At 33.4% G+C, this 20393-nt stretch overlaps 1 protein-coding gene and 1 long non-coding RNA gene across 2 annotated transcripts; one reads left to right on the top strand and one right to left on the bottom strand.

Annotated features, from left to right (window-relative positions):
• Positions 1-10792, bottom strand: LOC135151327 (uncharacterized). Its single transcript, XR_010290112.1, has 5 exons — positions 9811-10792; positions 7439-7630; positions 3611-6510; positions 1238-1429; positions 1-313 (listed from the first exon to the last, which is right to left on the bottom strand). It is a non-coding gene; the product is annotated as an uncharacterized LOC135151327 (long non-coding RNA).
• Positions 10793-13702: 2910 nt separating this feature from the next.
• On the top strand, positions 13703-20241 carry LOC108210743 (uncharacterized). Its single transcript, XM_017382134.2, has 11 exons — positions 13703-14011; positions 14495-14582; positions 15460-15753; positions 15994-16152; positions 17089-17229; positions 17351-17407; positions 17568-17706; positions 18886-18990; positions 19238-19428; positions 19557-19598; positions 19709-20241. Exons 1-11 carry the CDS (start codon positions 13920-13922, stop codon positions 19874-19876), a joined length of 1476 nt encoding a protein of 491 aa, XP_017237623.1. The 5' UTR covers positions 13703-13919; the 3' UTR covers positions 19877-20241.
• The last annotated feature ends 152 nt before the right edge of the window (positions 20242-20393 follow it).

The raw sequence follows: 20393 nt of genomic DNA, 5'->3' as shown, positions 1-20393 counted from the left end.
AAAGATTTAAAAGAAAACACTTTAACCCCCTAAAAACAGGATCGCATCCAGGTTACAGTATTGAAATCAGAATCAACCACTATCAATAAACAATATCTTACAATCTCAGATCATCTTCGATAAGAAGAATCACTGTCAATCTATTCCAATTATGACTTACAACTGAATCTCATCAATACAATTCTATCTAGAACCAACCTTGACAATCTCCCTGGATATTCCACTTGTCCTCTGGATATTCTATAACTCTGACTCCTCGCTTAGCCTTAGCCATACTCGCAATCTCAATCAAGCAATTCATCTCTAAGCTTTTCTGAAATGGTAAAAAAAAAGAATAGCAAGGGTGAGCAACAATGCTCAGCAAGTGTATATAAGCAACAATAGTCCTGAAATATTTTATCAGGGTTCACAAGTTCAGGATATGCAATTGAAAACTTCACAATTCTTATCAGCAATTGAAATCAGAATTTCAAACTTACAGAAGAATTGTCGAATTGGATTCATCACATTTTTACTTAAAAACCAAAGGTTAGGCTGCTGATCAGTCACGCACTAACCCCGAACATGGCACACAGCCCTGTTCTCTATACTGGATCCAAGGCACACATTGGCCTATAATTGACCACGAATCTGGTCTGACCACGAATCTGGTCCACATATTTTATAAAAACTAATCCAATTCTAACAATATAAATCAATAGACAATTTAATCAACAGAACAGAATCATAATCATTATCAATAACAGAAATATTCCAAACCAACTTTTGAGGATCAACATTTCATAAACCACAGTCTGTCTTTTAATAAATCATAGTTCAGGAAATTCCTAACTATTCAGTATCCTCCATTATCGGCTAAGCAACTGAATTTAGCCTGCTAAACCAGCATGACAATGGCGGGTTGAATAATCAAGAAGATCCCAACTCATTCTAGGTTCTAACTATCACTGAGCAACCCATGCTTCAATGACGGTCTGAACTTCGAATTAATTTGTAAAGCTAATATTTTTAAAATCTTGAGGATTGGAAAGAATGGATCAGAATACTTGTAATAGAAATTGAGAGTATTTGAGTGTTTGGCTTTTCAAAGACTTGAAAGTTGAAAACAATCATGGGTTTCATTCTCAGAAATAAGAGTTTATTTGAGAAGGGTTTCAGTATAAGCAATAACATAGTCTGGACAGAATAATCAGAACATGCAATATATATATGTGAGGAAGTATTTAGGAAAACTTGCCTTAAATCCGCTTCCACACACAGCTTAATCTCATCTTTCCAACTCACAACCTATGCATATCATAGTATCTAGACCATCTCTGGCTATACTTTATTCGCCACACTGCTTCACTTACTCGATTCGTTCCTCATTCGCTTTGGAACACCGTTTGACTTTCTGAACGTCTTCGGTCGTATACGCCTCGTCCAAATCCTTTACGAGAATAAAATACTACCATAATTACTAAATAATCTATTAATTCTTATCTTACTTATCAAACTCGGTATCATAACCTATCGCATATACATATCACTTATATCGATAGCATTTAACACATAATCACATATCACCCTATATAATCTCTATGCACTTATCAGGTATCACTTAACATATACTCATGCTTTGACTTTATCATATAGTCACATCATACTCCATGTAGCATACTACAACTCAATAACCATATAAATCCTATTGAAAATCTGACAGCGTCTTGTCTATTTATAGGACTATCCATCTGTCAGCCTATTTCAACCAACGACCAATCAATCAACTCAAATTCCTGTAATCTACATATTCTTATTCAACATTAATCAAGACAAGATGCTATGTCTCCCAAATCGTTTATCAAATCAAATGGATACGTATTTAATATAATCATCACTATATAGCAAATAGATCACGTATAGTCACATTATGCATTTTCAACAATCTTTATACACATTGGAAACTCAATCATATTGTTACATTATATTAAACTAGAGTTTCTAAGCTTTAACCTCTTTTTCGTTTCACTCGATTCTGAATTACGGATCAAAAGTTATTAACAAAACAGTTTTCTAACTCCCTATACAACTCAACAAATAACCAACCCAATCCAACTCAATAAACCAACAAGTACCGAACCAATTATCAATTAAAACACAATCACACATCAATAACTCACATATCTCAGCCAAACAATGATTCAACTTTAAGTCTAGATGCAAGTCATAGAACAATACATATAATTCTAACTCGACAATTCATAAAGCCCATAAACTGCTGGACAGACACCAAGAGATTTGCATTTTACTAGCATTCGGAAATCTCATTTATAGATACATTAAACAAAAAAAGATAGAGCATTCCAAGATCTTTCTAACCATATATAGTATGCAAAAAGTGATTAAGTAATGAAACGGCAAATCATACTTCTTAATACAAATCAGCAACTGCCCTCTCAATTTTGCCAACTTATAGCACATTAGATTACATAATTTTCCTAGACAATACAAACAGGAAATGACATACTTGAAATTATCTAATCAACACAAAAAGATTCACCATTTAATCATTTATAAGATTTACACAATGCATCATTTAGTAAAACAGGGCAGTGTAGTATAGTTTTGACATACTTGACTTAATCAATTTCCATAAAATAGAAGCAAGCACCAAATCAAGGAACTCAGAGAATAGAAATCATATAGAACTCGAATAGCTAAGTTACAGAGGTCAAACAAACAAGTTCCAACACATAATTAATTTAGTATAAATTTTGGAAGTTCAACATGGTGCAGAGAAAGCATCACAGCAGGGCTCTAATAACACCGTACACATAAAAATTCATATCTTAATATTTACTAATCCAAATTGATTAATTCCACTTGGCATAGATCCTTGATTCCACATAGCATATAGTCTCAGAGGTTCAGTATTTTAATTCTATTCTATGTTGTACAGACTTTGCATACAAGACACATCAAAATCATAACATATTACTCAGCATCTAATCATGTAGCATATCTCTTAAAAATCTAACATAACTTTAATCTTATTAATCCAATCAACCTAAATCCTTTTGGTACTGATTTTATACCTTAAGAGACATCAATATAAATCAATCCATTCACCAATTAATCTTATATCAGTTTGGAATACACATGTCAAAATAGGGCAGTGCACACATATGTCACATAGCAGAATTTTGTCATCTAGACATAGAGTCACTAATTAATTCATAACTTTTAGCTCATTTAACGAAACTTTGATTCTTTTTCGCACTTAATCTAGACTTCAAGGAGCATATAATCACAGGGAAATTAAGCATAGTAATTGAACTTAATAGTCCTAGAACAAAGCTACAAAACAGGACATTACCGCTGCGAAGCTTGACAACAATTGCCTCAATTCTAACACCACAACTCAAATTACACAAAAAAACCCATTTTAAGAACATAACACACAGCTATATATACACCACCACATCACCACCACGGCCCTCCACCAACAGTGTTGTCATCATCTCCAGTCGAAACGAACAGCCACACAAATACATACATACACAAGTATACAGACACTTATGCATATAATCAAGTTTAAGAATCACAATTAATCAAAACGAGAGTTGATTACCTTTGATTGAGTGAAGACGGACAAACCCTAATTTCACTCTCCCCCAATTAATCACACAGCTGCAGGAATGAAAAAGGCAGGGAGGAGGAAAAGAACACTCAGTTGGGGAGAGAACGAGAGGTAGGAGAGACCGAGACTTGAGGTTTCAAAAGTGATGACATTAAGAAAAGGAAAGAAGAAAGGGAGTACAGGCGGTGGAATATAGGGGTACGTGTCACACTCTCATGCTGCTGCGTGTCCTATTTTTTGTAGAACAATCCCTGGCTAATACCCGCAATTAGCTTATTTACAGATACTATTCATAATAAAACATTCCCGAAAAATCACCAAAATAATTTTACAAATCCATGAATATTATAAAACTAATTAAATAAAAGTTTCGGGATTTACAGAGCATTTTCGAAACTTATACAAAATTTAGAAGTTAGATGCTTCAGAAACTAATTAAAAATCCGACCATATAGACATAAGATTCTTAATATTTTATAAACTCCTAAAAATATTTATGATCACCATCAAGCAATTAAAATAAGTTTTCAAATTATCTTTGTATTTTTACAAAAATAATATCCATTTAAGAAGATAATAAATTTTAATAAAGTAATATAATAATATCAAAAGCAGAAATAAATGCACACAGACATAATCGTACACAAATAAATCAATTAAATCTCGTAACAGATAACTGCACGATGAACAGATATTTTCCCCTAACCCCGATGACAAGGAAAATAATTTATACAAATATTTTTGAAAATTATCAAACTGGAATAAAATATTAAATTTTATTCCTCCTTTCTAAGAAAATAACTTTCATAACAATAAACAATTTTTGAAAAATCCGGGTCGTGAAAATATACGAAATCACAGAAGAAGAATGCATAATCTGTTTAAACCTTATAATTCCACATCAAAATTATACTCATACTACACAGATCATTCATCTCATCAGAAAAAAATCAACTAAAACCAATAATAATATTCAAAAATTTATTTCTAAATTAATAAACTAATTCTGAAAATCTGGGATGTTACATTCTACCCTCCTTATAAGGATTCTGTCCTCAGAATCCGCGAAGAGAACTAAAACTTCGTAATATCATTCCCCACCTTTAAATGACCTTGGCATACCTTTAACTTTAAAGACATAGGAGAATCAATCTTTCACAATTGCAGAATTCATTTCCCAAGAATCAATCCTTGAGATTTAGAATGTGAACAAGATGTTTGCAAAATAGGTCATGTTTAAATAAGAGAGTGACTGAGAGATCAATATGATCAAACGAACTTAGTGTTGCGTGCCCATATTAGACACTACTAAAGGTTGTTAACCTTCTTGTAAGTACAACACACACAAGTGATGGCGTCCCATCCAACTCCTATCACACAGACAGGTATACCTTGTGTCCCCTATACATAGGGTTGTTCATCCCAATCAGATGGAAGTAATACCAAGGAATATCAAAGAATACCAAAGAATATCAAGAGAATCAAGATATATATCAAAGAATCTCAAGAAATATCAAGAAATATCATTGTCTTCTCACAATAACTTTTATCACACACCAAGAATCAATACCAATATCAATAATCAATACCAATGTTTTCTCGTCATTCGAGAAATAGAATATCTCATTTATCAAAACTTTTTGTAGAAAAGGTATCCTAATAAGGACTTAATGATGATGAAAAGAATTAAGATAAGCTTTTGTTGAAGAAAGATATTGCCAAGGTCTTCTCAAATTCCTGCTCTACTTCCATAAATCGTTGTTCAATGTATGTCCTCTTCTCGACGTTCTCGATAATCGATCATCATTAACTCGTGATAGCCTCGTAAGATTTCCTTGTAGACATTATCATTCGCAATGAAGCAGGTTCATCTTGATAGCAGATGAAATGCCGGTTAGCTTGAAGCGTCGTCGTTAAGACTAACGTTCTATCTCACTCACAATATTACTTCTGATAACTAGACTCAATTCCACCTACTCTCTATCATTCACATCACATCTATCTACAAAATTCTCTTTCTAATTCACAATATCTCATATTCAACATCCATTCTTCTACATTTCAATTCAAACGATAAACCACTTTCAAATATGTAACATGGTCAGAATACTCCAAACCATGCATCTTTATCATTCTTAACTTAATCATTCATTATTAATACTCTTTTGACTAGGTCCGACTCTGACCCTTATCACAATTCACTATCTCAATCAGTCCCCATACTAGAAACCAAGTATCTAGACTTAGGAACCATGATCTATCTAAACATGTACCCTCAACTTAATTAACTATCTAGATTCTATTCCGATTACCTCTCTAGACTATCCCCAGACAGTCTCACAATACCTCTATATGAGGTCACTGAACACTTTTTCTCTATAAAACTTATAACCACAATCTATATTCTAATTTCAATAACTTATAACCTGTTGCTCTGATACCAACTGTGACAGCCCGAGAATCCGGGGGTCTGGATTCTGACGTCACCACACAAAACCCATTTTTAAACACTTTTGAAAACCTGTATTTTTGAGGAGAAAATAAAAATCAAAGCATTTAAAACTTGAAGACTTTAATAAAAGATTTAAAAGAAAACACTTTAACCCCCTAAAAACAGGATCGCATCCAGGTTACAGTATTGAAATCAGAATCAACCACTATCAATAAACAATATCTTACAATCTCAGATCATCTTCGATAAGAAGAATCACTGTCAATCTATTCCAATTATGACTTACAACTGAATCTCATCAATACAATTCTATCTAGAACCAACCTTGACAATCTCCCTGGATATTCCACTTGTCCTCTGGATATTCTATAACTCTGACTCCTCGCTTAGCCTTAGCCATACTCGCAATCTCAATCAAGCAATTCATCTCTAAGCTTTTCTGAAATGGTAAAAAAAAAGAATAGCAAGGGTGAGCAACAATGCTCAGCAAGTGTATATAAGCAACAATAGTCCTGAAATATTTTATCAGGGTTCACAAGTTCAGGATATGCAATTGAAAACTTCACAATTCTTATCAGCAATTGAAATCAGAATTTCAAACTTACAGAAGAATTGTCGAATTGGATTCATCACATTTTTACTTAAAAACCAAAGGTTAGGCTGCTGATCAGTCACGCACTAACCCCGAACATGGCACACAGCCCTGTTCTCTATACTGGATCCAAGGCACACATTGGCCTATAATTGACCACGAATCTGGTCTGACCACGAATCTGGTCCACAGGTTTATATAAAAACAATAATCCAATTCTCTAATTCAATTCAAGAAACCAATGTAAATTAACAGAACATAATCATAATCATCATCAACAACTGAATAATTTCAAATCAAACTTTGATAATAAACTTTTCATAAGTCACAGTCCATCCTTTCATAAATCATAGTTCAGGAAATTCCTAACTATTCAGTATCCTCCATTATCGGCTAAGCAACTGAATTTAGCCTGCTAAACCAGCATGACAATGGCGGGTTGAATAATCAAGAAGATCCCAACTCATTCTAGGTTCTAACTATCACTGAGCAACCCATGCTTCAATGACGGTCTGAACTTCGAATTAATTTGTAAAGCTAATATTTTTAAAATCTTGAGGATTGGAAAGAATGGATCAGAATACTTGTAATAGAAATTGAGAGTATTTGAGTGTTTGGCTTTTCAAAGACTTGAAAGTTGAAAACAATCATGGGTTTCATTCTCAGAAATAAGAGTTTATTTGAGAAGGGTTTCAGTATAAGCAATAACATAGTCTGGACAGAATAATCAGAACATGCAATATATATATGTGAGGAAGTATTTAGGAAAACTTGCCTTAAATCCGCTTCCACACACAGCTTAATCTCATCTTTCCAACTCACAACCTATGCATATCATAGTATCTAGACCATCTCTGGCTATACTTTATTCGCCACACTGCTTCACTTACTCGATTCGTTCATCATTCGCTTTGGAACACCGTTTGACTTTCTGAACGTCTTCGGTCGTATACGCCTCGTCCAAATCCTTTACGAGAATAAAATACTACCATAATTACTAAATAATCTATTAATTCTTATCTTACTTATCAAACTCGGTATCATAACCTATCGCATATACATATCACTTATATCGATAGCATTTAACACATAATCACATATCACCCTATATAATCTCTATGCACTTATCAGGTATCACTTAACATATACTCATGCTTTGACTTTATCATATAGTCACATCATACTCCATGTAGCATACTACAACTCAATAACCATATAAATCCTATTGAAAATCTGACAGCGTCTTGTCTATTTATAGGACTATCCATCTGTCAGCCTATTTCAACCAACGACCAATCAATCAACTCAAATTCCTGTAATCTACATATTCTTATTCAACATTAATCAAGACAAGATGCTATGTCTCCCAAATCGTTTATCAAATCAAATGGATACGTATTTAATATAATCATCACTATATAGCAAATAGATCACGTATAGTCACATTATGCATTTTCAACAATCTTTATACACATTGGAAACTCAATCATATTGTTACATTATATTAAACTAGAGTTTCTAAGCTTTAACCTCTTTTTCGTTTCACTCGATTCTGAATTACGGATCAAAAGTTATTAACAAAACAGTTTTCTAACTCCCTATACAACTCAACAAATAACCAACCCAATCCAACTCAATAAACCAACAAGTACCGAACCAATTATCAATTAAAACACAATCACACATCAATAACTCACATATCTCAGCCAAACAATGATTCAACTTTAAGTCTAGATGCAAGTCATAGAACAATACATATAATTCTAACTCGACAATTCATAAAGCCCATAAACTGCTGGACAGACACCAAGAGATTTGCATTTTACTAGCATTCGGAAATCTCATTTATAGATACATTAAACAAAAAAGATAGAGCATTCCAAGATCTTTCTAACCATATATAGTATGCAAAAAGTGATTAAGTAATGAAACGGCAAATCATACTTCTTAATACAAATCAGCAACTGCCCTCTCAATTTTGCCAACTTATAGCACATTAGATTACATAATTTTCCTAGACAATACAAACAGGAAATGACATACTTGAAATTATCTAATCAACACAAAAAGATTCACCATTTAATCATTTATAAGATTTACACAATGCATCATTTAGTAAAACAGGGCAGTGTAGTATAGTTTTGACATACTTGACTTAATCAATTTCCATAAAATAGAAGCAAGCACCAAATCAAGGAACTCAGAGAATAGAAATCATATAGAACTCGAATAGCTAAGTTACAGAGGTCAAACAAACAAGTTCCAACACATAATTAATTTAGTATAAATTTTGGAAGTTCAACATGGTGCAGAGAAAGCATCACAGCAGGGCTCTAATAACACCGTACACATAAAAATTCATATCTTAATATTTACTAATCCAAATTGATTAATTCCACTTGGCATAGATCCTTGATTCCACATAGCATATAGTCTCAGAGGTTCAGTATTTTAATTCTATTCTATGTTGTACAGACTTTGCATACAAGACACATCAAAATCATAACATATTACTCAGCATCTAATCATGTAGCATATCTCTTAAAAATCTAACATAACTTTAATCTTATTAATCCAATCAACCTAAATCCTTTTGGTACTGATTTTATACCTTAAGAGACATCAATATAAATCAATCCATTCACCAATTAATCTTATATCAGTTTGGAATACACATGTCAAAATAGGGCAGTGCACACATATGTCACATAGCAGAATTTTGTCATCTAGACATAGAGTCACTAATTAATTCATAACTTTTAGCTCATTTAACGAAACTTTGATTCTTTTTCGCACTTAATCTAGACTTCAAGGAGCATATAATCACAGGGAAATTAAGCATAGTAATTGAACTTAATAGTCCTAGAACAAAGCTACAAAACAGGACATTACCGCTGCGAAGCTTGACAACAATTGCCTCAATTCTAACACCACAACTCAAATTACACAAAAAAACCCATTTTAAGAACATAACACACAGCTATATATACACCACCACATCACCACCACGGCCCTCCACCAACAGTGTTGTCATCATCTCCAGTCGAAACGAACAGCCACACAAATACATACATACACAAGTATACAGACACTTATGCATATAATCAAGTTTAAGAATCACAATTAATCAAAACGAGAGTTGATTACCTTTGATTGAGTGAAGACGGACAAACCCTAATTTCACTCTCCCCCAATTAATCACACAGCTGCAGGAATGAAAAAGGCAGGGAGGAGGAAAAGAACACTCAGTTGGGGAGAGAACGAGAGGTAGGAGAGACCGAGACTTGAGGTTTCAAAAGTGATGACATTAAGAAAAGGAAAGAAGAAAGGGAGTACAGGCGGTGGAATATAGGGGTACGTGTCACACTCTCATGCTGCTGCGTGTCCTATTTTTTGTAGAACAATCCCTGGCTAATACCCGCAATTAGCTTATTTACAGATACTATTCATAATAAAACATTCCCGAAAAATCACCAAAATAATTTTACAAATCCATGAATATTATAAAACTAATTAAATAAAAGTTTCGGGATTTACAGAGCATTTTCGAAACTTATACAAAATTTAGAAGTTAGATGCTTCAGAAACTAATTAAAAATCCGACCATATAGACATAAGATTCTTAATATTTTATAAACTCCTAAAAATATTTATGATCACCATCAAGCAATTAAAATAAGTTTTCAAATTATCTTTGTATTTTTACAAAAATAATATCCATTTAAGAAGATAATAAATTTTAATAAAGTAATATAATAATATCAAAAGCAGAAATAAATGCACACAGACATAATCGTACACAAATAAATCAATTAAATCTCGTAACAGATAACTGCACGATGAACAGATATTTTCCCCTAACCCCGATGACAAGGAAAATAATTTATACAAATATTTTTGAAAATTATCAAACTGGAATAAAATATTAAATTTTATTCCTCCTTTCTAAGAAAATAACTTTCATAACAATAAACAATTTTTGAAAAATCCGGGTCGTGAAAATATACGAAATCACAGAAGAAGAATGCATAATCTGTTTAAACCTTATAATTCCACATCAAAATTATACTCATACTACACAGATCATTCATCTCATCAGAAAAAAATCAACTAAAACCAATAATAATATTCAAAAATTTATTTCTAAATTAATAAACTAATTCTGAAAATCTGGGATGTTACAAACTCAATATCATGTTAAATGACCGCTTGTGCTAAAATTTCAAATGACGGGACATATTTTTATCATGATCATAATGACCTTGACTTGTCTTACTTTTCAGAAATAAGTAAATAGAACAAATATACAAATATATATTTTTCTGGAATATAAGTGACTTAGTTTTATAAATGATAAATGTTAAACACTTATTAAATATATTATATTGTAAAATATTACCTAAATATGAAATTTATTTATGAAATAAGTCATTATTTTTTTTGATAAAAATGACTTGTCAAACACGCCCATTATATTCTAATAGAATCATACAAACAAAAATTAGGCAACTAAATAAAAGAACAAATATGAATGAGGTTTAGCTGCTCAAGGAAACTTCCAATATTGTTCTGCTCGGATTAGGACCTGTGAACTAAAGGTTCTAAAATGATACAATCATCTTAAAAACCATAATCTATATTTGATGATAAGTTGATAACTAGTACCAACAATAGGAGTTATAGACAAAAATGCTAATTGCAGCTGATAAACATTGTACCCAGGTCCCGGAGACTCTAACTATAAACAAAAAACGAAGTTCCAGTTGACAATGAAATTTCCATTTCGATTCAGCCAGTTGTATGTGCTTTTTATTCTTAAATTTTGTGGTCAGATGAATGTAAGTTAATAATACAAGTAACTCGAGTAAATAACATATACATAAAAGGCCGGAGAAAGATGTGATTCTCAACTAGACTACCAGGTTTTGTATGCAGAGACTGTCTCAGAACCATGCCGCGTGGTGCAGCCTTCTACGACGTCCTTACCTCTGTATATTGGCGGCATGGTTTTTGAGACAGTCTTTGTATACAGGCTCTGGAATATGTGCTTCATTTACTTGTAAGCCCTATTATTATGGTAAGCGATGATATTTCTAGGTACTGTCATGTTTTGCTTGCAGCTCATATGTTTAGTAAACTCACAGCTCATTCTTTATCACTCATTCAATGAATTTTATGTCACCAAAGACTATTAGAGTCAATAAGGATGTAAAAAATTCAGATGAATGTGCTTAAATCTTAATGTCTTCAATAGCCGGAAAAGCCTAGCCATATTTGTTCCCTTTGATATCCATGCTAGTCGATTCAAATCTGAATCACATTGTAATAAATCCTTCTTAATGATCCTATGTGTAAGCACCTAAAATTCTTAGCTATGTTTTGTCTATATACTTTTTCTTATGTTGTGGGCCGACAGAAACTGGAGGCTGGAGCTCAGATAATTCTGATGATTGAATGTAGGCTGGCAAGTTCGAAGCCTACAAAATGATGTTCTTCTCACTTGTTTGTTGTAATATATATTTTGGAAATCTCTTGTTTGTGTTTAAGCTTGATCTTATTTTATTTTCTGGTTAGTGCAGAGGTGCCATGATTTGGTATATTCCTTTTCTTTCATCTTCTAGAAATCAAGTGATCCATATTTAGATCTCAGCGTGGGAATGATAAACAGATAAACAATCAGATTTCACTTCTTGGCTGTGGACTGGGTTCAGGTTCAGCTGCTCAAATTATTATTATTAATTGGTTATATAGATAGGCCCGTACTTTGACCCAAATTAAAAAAATAATTATTTATATAAATAGGCCCAGAATAATTGGTTATATAGATAGGCCCGTATTTTGGCCCAAGTACCGACCGACCGACCAAACTTTTAATGTTTCGGCTTTAATAGTATAGTATATATATATATATATATATATATATATATATATATATATATATATATTCACATATATAGCACGCCTCAAAGTCATTGTTTAAATGTTATTCCTTCAATGCCGTACATTTGTTTACAGTTCTCTTGATGTCTCATCTAATTATTTACATTTCAAATTTTACGAAAAATAATCAATGGTACCATCACTTTATCACCTTTCCTCCTTTTTCACACTACTTTTACTCCACTATCTTTTTTTTATACATTAAAAATCAATAAGTCCACTTAAGCTAATTTTCTTTCTCAATTCCAATACTTTATTTATATTTCTTAAAATCCGACCCTAACAAGTCTAGCCAATTTCTTAATTTTTTTTAAAGAGGTTTGTCTATATATATATTTTTGGGTTAAGAGGGAATGAGAGACTCAACCGGTTCAACTTGCTCATGTAACTAAAAAAGCCTACATGTTGTATTGGGCCTGGCCCAAACACGAATACAGAGCAGCTCCCTCTAAAGTAGGGGTGTACACGGTTCGGGTTGGGCGGGTTGAGGAAATTTAACGACCCAACCCAATTAAATCGGGTTTTCAAATTCTCAACCCAAACCATAAAAATTAAATTCATAAACCAAACCAATTTGTATCACTTCGGTTCGGATCGGTTCGGATCGGTTTGATCGGGTTATAAAATATAAAATAATTTCTTCTCCATAATAAAGTAAAACCAAACTTTGACACATCAAAAGATAGAACTTTAATTGAATGTCTGATACTAATAAGAGTCTGCAGTCTGATACTTAAACAGAAAGTCTGGTTATCTGGTACATAAATAGAGTTCAACAAAATAACATAGTTATCCATGTCAAATGGATCTTAAGCCACCAAGTTTTGACATCAAAAGAAACAGATAACACATATGGAAAAGTTAAATGGGTTGGGCTTACATACTATGGGCTACTGGAGTATGGTGGATAATTTTTATATTTTTATATATAATTTAATATTTTTTAATCGGGTTGGTTTGGTTCGGTTAAAAAAAACTGAAACCCGTACTCAACCCAATTAAATCGGGTTACTCGTTTTTTAATCCAATTATATATCGGGTAAAAAAAAATCGGGTTGGTTCGGGTGAAATATGGTCGGTTTGGGTTGGTTCGGTCGGTTTCACCGAACCGTGTACACCCCTACTCTAAAGTGAACACGTCTCATGTTAGTTATTCTCTTTTTCTTATATTTCTGACACGATCACATCCTCATTTCTTCTTCCCGAAGTGTTCTGTTGTGTTGTGTTTTTAGGGCAGCAAGCATATATACACACAATCTACATACAAAGCCAATCATCCTAATTCATCTCGTGTTGTCTTGGATCCATCATCTAAAATGTCGTTAGTATTTCTCATTCTGTTACTATGTAGTGCACTGCCGGCTCACCTAGCCTTTGATGTTCGCCATCATCTCGCTACTGTAACTAGGTAATCTTATTACATTTTCATATGTTTCTGTCTTCACACTATCACTGAACTGGTAAAAGATCGAAGAGGTCGGAAATTAAAATTTAAAATAATTGATTATACACAAAATGTATTATTTATGTGAGATTGTTGAGTATTATTGCGCTGAAGCAGCTATTTCATATTTGAACAACACTTGTACGGGTATGATTGGTTTGAATTAGATTGTGGTAGTCATAAGGTAATAGCTGTGTCGGAAATTTGAGAAGGTGTTATCATGTTTGTCGGATTTGAGTCATTGTGTTTAAGCTCTTTCGAGAAAAGATTGTTGCTTAGTTGTGAGTCTTTTGATGAAGGAATTGAAGTGGGGGGAGGAAGGAATTTACTAGGTTTGAATTTATGGTTTGTGTGCTTTTGAATTGAAGTGTATATATGGATTGTTAGGTTGAGGTGTTATAATGTGAAAAAAGGCTGATATATTTTAAATTTTTGTGTGGAATGTAGGTACGACGTTGTCAAAGATATTGTAGACAAGTCATTTACGCCGTCTAATATTCCCGATCAGTGTTCTCCAATTCATCTGAATTTGCTGGTAAGCTGCTGCAATCCCTAATTGCTAGTACTATTATAGTCTGTAGGCAATTAGCCCTGTAGGTTTTCAAGCCCAATCGTGAAAATCGATTAACTCATTGCATAACATTTCAAGGTGCTTCTTTACATTTGATTCATAGAAATTTTTTAGCTCTCCTAGTTGTACTGGTATCCTCCATTTCATAATTGAGGATGTTCTTTCTAAATACATATTTAGCTTTATCTTGATATAAAGGAGCTTTGACATAATAGTGCTTAGCTTATGATTTTAACTGTCAGATTATTTTTTGCTACCAGTATTGTTGGTATCCCAATGCGTGTTTAACCTTGAACTTAACATACAAACCTCTATTCTTATTGGGTGATACTGGTATCCACTTTTGAAATAAGCACCCTTGTGAAAGTATAATCCCCAATAATTAGTGGCATATTAGGATGTTTATAAAATCAGGAATATAACTATAATCTTAAAAAGGAAATAATACAAGTCAAAATTAGTCATGAGTCGTGACTGTTCCAAAAAACAATGATTTTGATTTATGAGGAGTGATTTGAGGAACTGGCGAGGAGAATATAAAATAGCTGAAATCATCAATTTGATTCATGCTAATGAGAGAAAAATAATAAGATGAAGCATTTAAGAGATACTTATAGAATTTAAAACATGTTCTCAAATGTGTTGTGGTTATAAGTTTCTTATCGTATCTTCATATACTGAGAATACACACTATTTTGCGTACAGAGAATTCTAATTGTTTCTAGCGGGCTATATATATTACTCAGGATATTAGACATTTTCAAAAATCTACTCTACGCTTGTATTATGCTTAAGGCTAGTGACTGGTGTCATGCTATACTGAAATGTTGTTGGTTCATAGGCACGGCATGGAACCCGAGCACCTACGAAGAAAAAGTTGAGATCATTGGAAGCTTTATCTCTTCGATTGGAAACTCTTCTACAAGCTGCAAAAGAACAGAAACGATCATTGCAGAAAATTCCATCCTGGATTGATGGTTGGAAATCACCCTGGAAGGGCAAGGTCAAGGGTGGAGAATTGATTAGTGAAGGAGAAACTGAACTTTATAATCTCGGGATCAGAATTAGAGAAAGCTTCGCTGAGCTTTTTAGTGATGATTATCACCCAGATGTATACACAATTAAGGCAACTCAGGTAACGTTTTTCTGACTATGTATCATTTGTCCATCTATTTTGCAAGGAACAGTTTGTTGTTTGCATATAGCTTGAGTACTGAAACTTGTGCTCAATATCACATGAAATCCTTGTTTCAAGGTTTCAATGTTAGGATTCTCCTACTCTCCTGCATAACATTGTCAATAATCATTAAGCTGACTCTGTTATGAAGTGTATTTTTTATTATGACTTTAATCTCTTTAATCAATGACAATATAGATCCCTCGAGCGTCAGCTAGTGCCGTGGCATTTGGCATGGGACTTTTTAGCGGGATAGGAAACCTTGGACCAGGACGTCATCGAGCTTTTGCAATTAGCAGTGAGAGTCGTGCAAGTGATACAATGTTGAGATTTCACGATTGTTGTCAGAACTATAAGGTAAAATTGTTGATCTGTTCTCTTTCTTGTCTCCCTACTTTCCGTTTGATTAAGTTTTGACTTGCACAAAAAATTGAAGGATAGTATCTTTGTATTTGCTCAATGACAGACCCAGAAGCATGCTTAGTTTCTTATTAAACAATATAGGTTAATTTATATTTGTAATTTTTTTCTCAACACTGTTATTTTCTCCTTGTCGTCATGAATTTTAGATCATTGTATATAATGCATGAACATTATTAACGAGGGAGGAATAATTTGACTGAATTCAAGGTGTCAACTGAACCTATTATGATTTTAGGTGATAGTCCTCTAGTCCTCTATTTTCGTTGACAGAAGCAAATTTGAAGTTTGGAAACAACATTACTTTTTGCAAGGAGAAATATATATTATAAAAGGAAGGCACATCTATACATCATTATGTGTCTATTAGACACATGGCATGGTCTGTAAACAAATAATACTTATGGATGATTTATTGATGATGCAACACAAAGCTGACATGTTCGCCACACTCTTTGTATTTCTATTTTTTCTTTAGTATAGCTTGTAAGCTAATAAGTAGTATCCTTTCTTTGATAAATTTTGGGGTGAGTGAGAATCTGGAGACGACAGAGGATAATCCCTTGCCACTAGGCTATCACTTCACCCACTTTGTATTTCTCTGAAAGTGTCTCATTTGTGAGAGAAGCCGGCAATCAGATGTTTGCTTCCCCACTCTGTTATTCAAAACAGAAGGCTGTACAAGAGGTCTTAATTTTGTTGGAAGTATATACATTGTCATCAAGTTGTTCATTAGTCTACTGTCTACAACTCTTTTGCTATCCGCAACAAAAGTGTCTGCAAAGACATATTCTAATTAGACTTTAATATTGCTTCTAAAGTTGCCACAGTGCTGCGGTTCTAGTTTTTCTTATCAATCACCCGTGGGTGCAGTCTTTCAGAAAAAGTAGGGAACCTGGTGTTGATAAGCTTAAGAGGCCTGTCTTGGATGAGGTTACCAATTCGTTAGTGCTGCGGTACGGGCTAAATTTTACAAGGCATGATACTTCTTCTCTCTGGTTTCTTTGCAAGCAGGTCACTGTCATCTTCCCTAAAACCACTTGACTAGTCGATCAGATCCTTTAAATTCTTTTTAAACTAAATCACATATGAATGTCTTCTTTTCTGATCATGTGTTTAAATTAAATTGTCGCAGGAGGCATCTCTTCTTAGCAAACCTGATCAAGCTTGTGCCATGTTTAGTCCTTCCGAGGTACACAAGTCTTGGCTAGTTGTTATGCCACATTTCTAGCTGTTACATTTATTTGAGTCAATATGATCATGGCTTTGTTAATATCATTTTCCTTTTTTAGTTCAATATTGCTTCTTGCTTACTAATTTTATTGATTTGCATATATATATATGAATATCAGGTTGCTTTATTGGAGTGGACAGACGATCTGGAGTCGTTCATATTGAAAGGTTATGGTAATGCACTGAATTACAGAATGGGAGTGCCTTTACTTGAAGACGTCGTTCAATCCATGGAGCAGGCCATTAAATCTAAAGAAGGTATATACACCTGAAACTATATGTGTGTTTTGCTGAGGTTTTCTTATGTAGATGTTAGTTTTCTTAGAGCATTTCAATAAATTTGCTTTGATGAAGGACATAGCCTTCATCATCTGAACTTTTCAGTTTTGTCATCATACCCGTGTCGGACCTCAGATGACAGGGGTGTGGGTATAAGATCTGAGGCCAATCCTTGATGTTGAAATTTGTCACTTCACCTTTTTATAATATGTAATCTAAAGCCTCATCTAGACAACTTGTTCTCCTTATGTTTTTTGTTTGATAAACATTTATGCATAGTAAGCCATCTGATTTAATGGTTATATCTTGGTAATAGAATATATTTTAATGATATTCAAAAAGATATAAATATATGAAATTTTCTATGTTGCACTTGCATGCTGAGTCCCGTACCCTTGTCCAAATTCTGATACATATCTAAGACCCATATTCTTAAAAAATAAAATTCTGACACTTAAATCAGCAGCAGGGACCTACACTCGTATCTGAGCCTAGGCATGTACCTTAATTATAAGCGTGATGAATTTTTTAGATTTATACTCTTTCTTTTTTTGCTAAGCTTTGGTTATACTCCTTCCTTTTTCAATTTGAATCTGAAAATTGATTATTAACATGTCTATGAGCCTGTTTGCCTGGGCTTAAAACCCGGGCTTTAAGTCATTTTCGACTTTAAGCTGAAAAATATCTGTTTGTGTAATAAGTCGGAAGTCGGCTTAAAATTAGAAATAAGCCTTCAGAAGTTAGTTTGAGGTTACTTTTTTCAATGAATTAATTTTTTCAAACTTTTTTTTGTTAAAAATTATTCATAAGACATAAGTTACCTATAAATCACTTTTATTTTTATTATTATATTTTAATAACTTTTAAGTTATTAATAAGTCAAAATTACCCAAACAGACATTTTAAGCTCCAAGCCTATCACATTAGTCACGTTGTGTCACAAGTCATGTTGTGTCATAAGTCACGTTAAGTCATAAGTCATAAGCTCAGCCAAATGGAGTCCATATTGTGTAGGATCAAGAAATTAAGTTGGGTAGGTTAGGAATTATTCGCATCATGTTGCTAAATCTATTCATCAATTATGCCTCGCTATATGGTACTTTCTGGAAGATGTCTTATGATATTTCTCGCTATAACATTTGATGTTTTCTTGTTCAGAAAAACAAGCTCCGGGGAGCTATGAAAAAGCTAGGCTTCGGTTTGCTCATGCAGAGACATTGCTGCCTTTCTCATGTTTAATAGGCCTTTTTCTGGAAGGATCTGGTTAGTTTAATCGCGACTATATATTTTCTGATTTCCATGCGAACTTGTGTATGGGTTCAATTAAACAAATTGAAGGTATAATTTGAAGGGTCAATGCACAGGCAAAGGAATAATCTCATCTTGAAAGAAATTTTGCGATTAGACATGATTACATAGAAAGATAGTTTTTACATTTCTAATATATCCTTCTGCTCTAATCTCTATTATTCAGGTCTTTTAAATATTTGTTTTTTGCTTAATATCTTAGAATTTGAACAAATTCGTCAAGAACAAGCCTTGCAACTCCCTCTAAAACCTCCTCACTCGAGAAAGTGGAGAGGCAGCATAGTTGCACCCTTTGGTGGAAATAATATGCTAGTTTTGTATAGTTGTCCAGCTAACAACTCGAGCAAATACTTGGTGCAAGTACTGCACAACGAACATCCTGTTCCTCTGCCTGTAAGTTTCTTGCTTGAAGCATATATATGTGGTGCTTAGATGTAGCCATGCTATTATTAATTTTACTGCGACTAAAATAAACTATTACCTATAAGGATATGTTAGATTCACGTTTCTGTTGTGTGCAGGGCTGTGATAATTCTAATATTTGTCCATTTGAAGTTTTCAAGGTATTAACTTATATTCCTTTTTTTTTTGTCAGGGGTATTAATTTATCTTCCAGATATACTCTACGAATTAAAATTACTTGTATTTATATTTTCCTGATGCCTTTTCACAGGAAAGAATAGTTGCTCCCCATCTGAAGCATGATTACAATCAAGTCTGCAATGCACTATCTGAAGAAGCTTCAGAGCAAAATTTTCTGTTCTTTAAGCTGAAACAGATGTTCAGTTGGCTATTCTCTCCGAAGAATAGTGGTAAACAGAACCACAATGTTGAGCTATAGTTTGTTGATAGGAGAGCTCAGAGCAGTATCTTACATCTACAGTTTTTCTTCTCTTGCAAGGATTGTATCATTAAGTCAATTTCAGCTAGCTCACACCCTCATTCGTAAAGAACACTCATATGTATCATGGCAGTGGTACTATCTATAAGCGGAACCAGCTTTTGACACGCCTAGTTTAAGATGTGACACTTTCAAGAACTATGTAGGTCAGTGTAGGTTTTCGCTGTCATGCTTGTACCAAGGGGCGATGGACCCAGATGAGTTGGTCCATACTTGTGTACTTTACAATGTACTTTTTGCTGAACAAGTTTAATTGTATTGTAGTTATCAGGATACTTTTAATATACTCACCATCCCATTTTACATGTTCTTTTTTTATTTTTTGCACGTAATTTTTGGATGCATAAGAAAGATATTTTGATTATTATTTTTTCAATTCTTTTTAAACATAAGAATATATAATCAAAGATTAAGCAACTGTATTGACAAAAGTAGTTAGTGATCTGGTGACAGTTTT

Source organism: Daucus carota, chromosome 3 (assembly GCF_001625215.2).
Source record: "Daucus carota subsp. sativus chromosome 3, DH1 v3.0, whole genome shotgun sequence".
Lineage (NCBI taxonomy): Eukaryota > Viridiplantae > Streptophyta > Magnoliopsida > Apiales > Apiaceae > Daucus > Daucus carota.
This window is presented reverse-complemented; position numbering and strand designations above follow the sequence as displayed.